At 45.9% G+C, this 7087-nt stretch overlaps 1 protein-coding gene across 3 annotated transcripts in view; it reads left to right on the forward strand.

Moving 5' to 3' along the window:
* LOC126259450 (probable cytochrome P450 301a1, mitochondrial) overlaps positions 1-6688 on the forward strand; it is a 301288-nt gene extending 294600 nt beyond the window's left edge. For all 3 annotated transcript variants that reach the window (XM_049956269.1, XM_049956271.1, XM_049956270.1), the window contains exons 11-12: positions 2113-2319; positions 6319-6688. In XM_049956269.1, the coding sequence (XP_049812226.1) occupies positions 2113-2319; positions 6319-6435 (324 nt within the window). In that variant the 3' untranslated portion in view covers positions 6436-6688. The remainder of the gene's footprint in view (positions 1-2112; positions 2320-6318) is intronic.
* Positions 6689-7087: the final 399 nt, after the last annotated feature.

Consider the following 7087-nt stretch of genomic DNA (forward strand, 5'->3'; position numbering starts at 1 on the left):
ATATCTCTCGGCCACTTCCATTTCGATTTCATAACAGTTAAAATTACATCTCCCACCGCAGTCTGTCCCCTGATCCATTTGTTCGTTTCCACGTTTCTCCTACTAACTCCCAAGATCCATCTCTCCGTTACTCGCATAAAAACATGCAGTTTTTCAATGGTACCTACACTAAAAGTTCATATCTGACATAAGTAAAAACTGTTACACACTGATTGTAACTGCTTTATTTCCAAATCTCTACTGAATATATCAAAAACACTCCAGTCCCCTTTTCCCGTTATTCACTTCTCTGTCCAACCAATCCTTCTCTCCCAACGCCTGTAAACACGTTACTTATAACGTTACGTGATTCTTCCGTCGGGACGAAGGTACAACAGTCTGATTATGACCTTGTAAACAGAAAACCGGTTGAAAAATGAATTACTACCGTAAAACTTTCTCAATTTTGTGTTTGTAATTAGCAACAAAAACTTATAACGTACTCTTCTGTTAATTTCTTTCCTGTCGATCTCCACATTGTCTTCAACTGCCCATAATAAAAATAAAAAATGAATAAAAAGTTCATCAACTGGTATTATTATTTCGTCGTTAGTTAAGTCTATGTTCTTATGGATTTGTTGGTTATTCATATGTTTAGTGACATTGTAACTGATTTCCGAGTGCAGTGTCAAACTTCATCTATTATTTTGTTCCATTTGACGTTGAAGTTTATCTTCATTGAAGGCAAACAGTAGAATATCGTCACCAAACAAAGCGGTTCACATACGTTCCATTAACGTCTACCCCTTCGTCGTGTTGGCAGTTATATAGTCTGAAAATTTCACGCAAAACTTCTGAGAATAAGTTGGTTGATATGCAATAACCTTTCTTGGCTCCGTAGTTTATCATCTTACAATTTCTAATCTCTCCTGCTTACTTAATACTACACTTCTATCATTTCAGTTTACCAGTGTACGATAAAGGTTTTTGTAAATAATAATGTCAATGTTCAATAACGTTTGGTTTTTACCGGCTTTTCACCAATAGCGAACACACTGGTGGATAAAGGTCCACACTTAACACGCTGAAAACAGGAAAAATTATTTAAATAGCCTCATTTTCTATAGTTCATACAAACGTAATTTTAGTTAATAACATAGTATAAACAAAATATATTTCTTTGAACCTCTCAGTAACTCATATATCTTTATAAATACGTAGCACTTAAGTCCTACTGCACTGCCATGAAATTTAAACGGTATAACGGTATTCATTATTACATTTTTCTTTAAGTCAAAGGAAATTCCAAGTTATTGCATGCTGGTTAAAATATAACACATTTCTAAGATCAGAGAACTTAAAGCTTTAAATTAGTATAGCTCAATGGTCTAACAAGATCTTGGGGCAAAACTTGTATAGCAAACGGTACAATGCTATTTTGAATATCAATTTTCCTACCAATTAAAAATTCCTTGCAAAACAAACCATACCTTCCGAATCACCAAAACTTAAATTACTGTCTGAATGCTAAGAGTTTGAAAAACATTACTATGAATTAATTTTGATGCTATGTAAGATATTGCTTCCAAAATTAAATTGCGAACAGGAAAAAAAAAATGGATCTGTTTACTCCAGGCGTGATGCTAGAGCGTGTCGAAATGTCCCATGTTGTAATATTTCCTATTTCAATTATAAAACTACAGCTGTTTTGCTAAAGTGAAATGGGAGCTGTAGCATACTTGAATGTAGTAACACAGTATTTTTGAATCAAGATGCAACTTCTGGAGCTTTTAGAATAGATATTGTAAAACACCAGCTCGTTTCTTAACTTCTTTAAGATTGATTCCGAGGAATTTTGAAGGTTACATCAGGCGGTGAAGCTACTGAGGTGAATCTGGATGCGCTTTTAGGAAGAGCGGATGTCAGGTGGAGAGCAAGACGGTACAGCACACAGACACAGATTCACAGAAATGTTAAGCGCAGCCTATGTTACTCCAAAGAGTAAGAATGCAATATCTCTAGAGCTATGTTCATTCGTCAGTCATAAGATAAGTATAGTTTAGGAAAACTTTCAAAACGCCAGTATGCAACGATGGGGGAAATTTAAATCTCAGGCGATGTTTTTGTGGACAGGTTGACTTGTCGATGGCGAACGTGGTGCTGGCTAACTCGGAGGAGCACTTCTCGCGGCCCTCTGACTTCCTGCCGGAGAGGTGGCTGAAGGGCGGGGAGTCTTCCCAGACGGCCCATCCCTTCGCCTTCATGCCCTTCGGCTTCGGGCCGAGGACTTGCATCGGCCGCAGATTCGCCGAAACCGAGATCTACACTCTGCTGGCCAGGGTAAGTCCGCAGCTGCCAGAAAGAGTACACCACATTTATTTAGCGTTTGTGGCTTACGGAATTATAGTTTACAAGTTGTTGTTGTTGCCGTCTTCAGTCCGAAGACTGCTTTGATGCAGCTCTCCACCCTGTGCAAGCTTCTTCATCTCGGAGTAGCTACTGCGGCCTACATCCTTCTTAATCTGGTTACTACACTACTGCCCATTAAAATTGCTACACCACGAAGATAACGTGCTACAGACGCGAAATTTAACCGACAGGAAGAAGATGCTGTGATATGCAAATGATTAGCTTTTCAGAGCATTCATACAAGTTTGGCGCCGGTGGCGACACCTACAGCGTGCACACATCAGGAAAGTTTCCAACCGATTTCTCTTACACAAACAGCAGTTGACCGGCGTTGCCTGGTGAAACGTTGTTGTGATTCCTCGTGTAAGGAGGAGAAATGCGTACCATCACGTTTCCGACTTTCATAAAGATCGGATTGTAGCCTATCGCGATTGCGGTTTATCGTATCAAGACATTGCTGCTCGCGTTGGTCGATATCCAATGACTGTTAGCAGAATATGGAATCGGTGGGTTGAAAAAGGTAATACGGAACGCCGTGCTGGATCCCAACGGCCTCGTATCACTAGCAGTCGAGATGAAAGGCATCTAATCCGCAAGGCTGTAACGGATCGTGCACCCACGTCTCGATCCCTGAGTCAACACATGGCTACGTTTGCAAGACAACAACCATCTGCACGAACAGTTCGACGACGTTTGCAGCAGCATGGACTATCAGCTCGGAGACCGTGGCTGCGGTTACCCTTGAAGCTGCATCACAGGCAGGAGCGCCTGCGATGGTGTGCTCAACGACGAACCTGGGTGCACGAATGGTAAAACGTCGTTTTTTCGGATGAATCCAGGTTCTGTTTACAGCATCATGATGGTCGTACCCGTGTTTGGCGACATCGCGGTGAACGCACATTGGAAGCGTGTATTCGTCATCGCCATACTGACGTATCACCCGGCGTGATGGTATGGGGTGCCATTGGTTACACGTCTCGGTCACCTCTCATTCGCACTGACGGCACTTTGAACAGTGGACGTTACATTTCAGATGTGTTACGACCCGTGGCTCTACCCTTCATTCGATCCCTGCGAAACCCTACAAAAAAAAAAAAAAAAAAAAAAAATGGCTCTGAGCACTATGGGACTCAACTGCTGTGGTCATAAGTCCCCTAGAACTTAGAACTACTTAAACCTAACTAACCTAAGGACATCACACACATCCATGCCCGAGGCAGGATTCGAACCTGCGACCGTAGCGGTCGTGCGGTTCCAGACTGTAGCGCCTTTAACCGCTCGGCCACTCCGGCCGGCAACCCTACATTTCAGCAGGATAATACACTACCGGATGTTGCAGGTCCTGTACGTGCCTTTCTGGATACAGAAAATGTTCGACTGTTGCCCTGGCCAGCACATTCTCCAGATCTCTCACCAATTGAAAACGTCTGGTCAATGGTGGCCGAGCAACTGGCTCGTCACAATACGCCAGTCACTACTCTTGATGAACTGTGGTATCGTGTTGAAGCTGCACGGGCAGCTGTACCTGTACACGCCATCCAAGCTCTGTTTGACTCAATGCCCAGGCGTACCAAGGCCGTTATTACGTCCAGGGTAGTTGTTCTGGGTACTGATTTCTCAGGATCTATGCACCCAAATTGCATGAAAAATGTAATCACATGTCAGTTCTAGTATAATATATTTTTGTCCAATGAATATCCGTTTATCATCTTCATTTCTTCTTGATGTAGCAATTTTAATGGTCAGTAGTGTACACTCCTGGAAATGGAAAAAAGAACACATTGACACCGGTGTGTCAGACCCACCATACTTGCTCCGGACACTGCGAGAGGGCTGTACAAGCAATGATCACACGCACGGCACAGCGGACACACCAGGAACCGCGGTGTTGGCCGTCGAATGGCGCTAGCTGCGCAGCATTTGTGCACCGCCGCCGTCAGTGTCAGCCAGTTTGCCGTGGCATACGGAGCTCCATCGCAGTCTTTAACACTGGTAGCATGCCGCGACAGCGTGGACGTGAACCGTATGTGCAGTTGACGGACTTTGAGCGAGGGCGTATAGTGGGCATGCGGGAGGCCGGGTGGACGTACCGCCGAATTGCTCAACACGTGGGGCGTGAGGTCTCCACAGTACATCGATGTTGTCGCCAGTGGTCGGCGGAAGGTGCACGTGCCCGTCGACCTGGGACCGGACCGCAGCGACGCACGGATGCACGCCAAGACCGTAGGATCCTACGCAGTGCCGTAGGGGACCGCACCGCCACTTCCCAGCAAATTAGGGACACTGTTGCTCCTGGGGTATCGGCGAGGACCATTCGCAACCGTCTCCATGAAGCTGGGCTACGGTCCCGCACACCGTTAGGCCGTCTTCCGCTCACGCCCCAACATCGTGCAGCCCGCCTCCAGTGGTGTCGCGACAGGCGTGAATGGAGGGACGAATGGAGACGTGTCGTCTTCAGCGATGAGAGTCGCTTCTGCCTTGGTGCCAATGATGGTCGTATGCGTGTTTGGCGCCGTGCAGGTGAGCGCCACAATCAGGACTGCATACGACCGAGGCACACAGGGCCAACACCCGGCATCATGGTGTCGGGAGCGATCTCCTACACTGGCCGTACACCACTGGTGATCGTCGAGGGGACACTGAATAGTGCATGTTACATCCAAACCGTCATCGAACCCATCGTTCTACCATTCCTAGACCGGCAAGGGAACTTGCTGTTCCAACAGGACAATGCACGTCCGCATGTATCCCGTGCCACCCAACGTGCTCTAGAAGGTGTAAGTCAACTACCCTGGCCAGCAAGATCTCCGGATCTGTCCCCCATTGAGCATGTTTGGGACTGGATGAAGCGTCGTCTCACGCGGTCTGCACGTCCAGCACGAACGCTGGTCCAACTGAGGCGCCAGGTGGAAATGGCATGGCAAGCCGTTCCACAGGACTACATCCAGCATCTCTACGATCGTCTCCATGGGAGAATAGCAGCCTGCATTGCTGCGAAAGGTGGATATACACTGTACTAGTGCCGACATTGTGCATGCTCTGTTGCCTGTGTCTATGTGCCTGTGGTTCTGTCAGTGTGATCATGTGATGTATCTGACCCCAGGAATGTGTCAATAAAGTTTCCCCTTCCTGGGACAATGAATTCACGGTGTTCTTAGTTCAATTTCCAGGAGTGTATATTCATCTCTTGGTCTCCCTCTACAATTTTTACGCCTCCCCTCCTCCCCCCCGTCCCCCGTCCCCACACACACTTCCCTCCAATAGTAATTTGGTGATTTCATGATGTCACGGAGTGTGTCCTATCAATCGACGTCTCCTTTCCCTTCTTTCAACGTGCAGAGTTCCGACTGTGTTGTTTCCCTTGTTAGTAAGGATCCGAGTCATATGTGATTCAGAGGACAAGCTCGCTGTGTCTACAAGTGCTTCATTATGTACACATTTGTGTTGAGTGGATGGCTGTATCTTTAGCCCTGCAGTCCAGTATGTGCTGTTTTGAAACTTACTGAGAGATTAAATCTGTGTGTTGAACTGGAGGCCAAACTGCAAATGTCACATACCGCGGCAAACGACAGCTATCCAGGTACGGTGCACGAACCGCCCTCACAGCCTTAAGTCAAGTTACTGTAAATGTTGAAACGTCAGCTCAACCACCCATTTACACTGTAAAAAAAACTTGCGTCACACGTATATTGTTGTTTTGCATTTTAAATAGGTACTTGAGCAGACGTTCCAACTCCGACTGTAAAAGCTCGATACCTATCCATTAAGGATAAAATCATAGGCCATGTTACTGTGTTCGAGTCTGAGCCAGATACATAGTCTTAACCTGAAAAGAAATTCAGGTATCCTGCATGTTGGCTGCACTCTGACGGTTTGTCTGCTCGATGTCTAATTTCATTGGGAATTTTGTTTGTTTGCCTGTGGCACCAGGTGGTGCGCCGCTTCCGGCTGGAGTTCGACGGCGAGATGCGTTGGAGGACTACGGTTCTCCACGGCCCCGTGGCACCACTCACCCTCAAGGTCACCGAAAGGGAGCGCGAGGTGTGACGCCTCTGACTACTGCTGCTTCGTCACAACGGAGCGCAGCTACTGTGCGGTCAAGCCAGTGCTTCCACATCTGAGCGTGGACCTGCATTAACGCTGTGCAGCCGTATTCACTGTAATCGTGCCGCACTGTATTTACCAGTTGTTTTACAATTTTCTATGTATCACGAAGTCAGGAGATGTAACTAATCTGCTTTTCACTTTTAATAAATGTTATCACTTTGGTGATTTTGTATAAAAATTTATTTTCAGATTATTGAAGGTTTTGTCATTCTAGTAACATTTATATTCTTGTAACTTTTCCACATTACCACAGGTTAAAGACGATATCATAACCCATGTTAAAAGATTCTGACCAAAGAAAGTGTCAAATGGTTCAAATGGCTCTGAGCACTATGGAACTTAACATCTTAGGTCATCAGTCCCCTAGAAGTACTTAAACTAAACTAAGGACATGACACACATCCATGCCCGAGGCAGGATTCGAACCTGCGGCCGTAGCGGTCGCGCGGTTCTAGACTGAAGCGCCTAGAGCCGCTCGGCCACACTGGCCGGCTAAAGAAAGTGTCAATCCGATCAATTTCACTCGTAAGAGTGCTGTGTCGAGTGTACTAGAAAGTATTTTGTGGTCCGTGTTGGTAAAATCTGATTTGAA

Source organism: Schistocerca nitens, chromosome 5, assembly GCF_023898315.1.
Source record: "Schistocerca nitens isolate TAMUIC-IGC-003100 chromosome 5, iqSchNite1.1, whole genome shotgun sequence".
NCBI lineage: Eukaryota > Metazoa > Arthropoda > Insecta > Orthoptera > Acrididae > Schistocerca > Schistocerca nitens.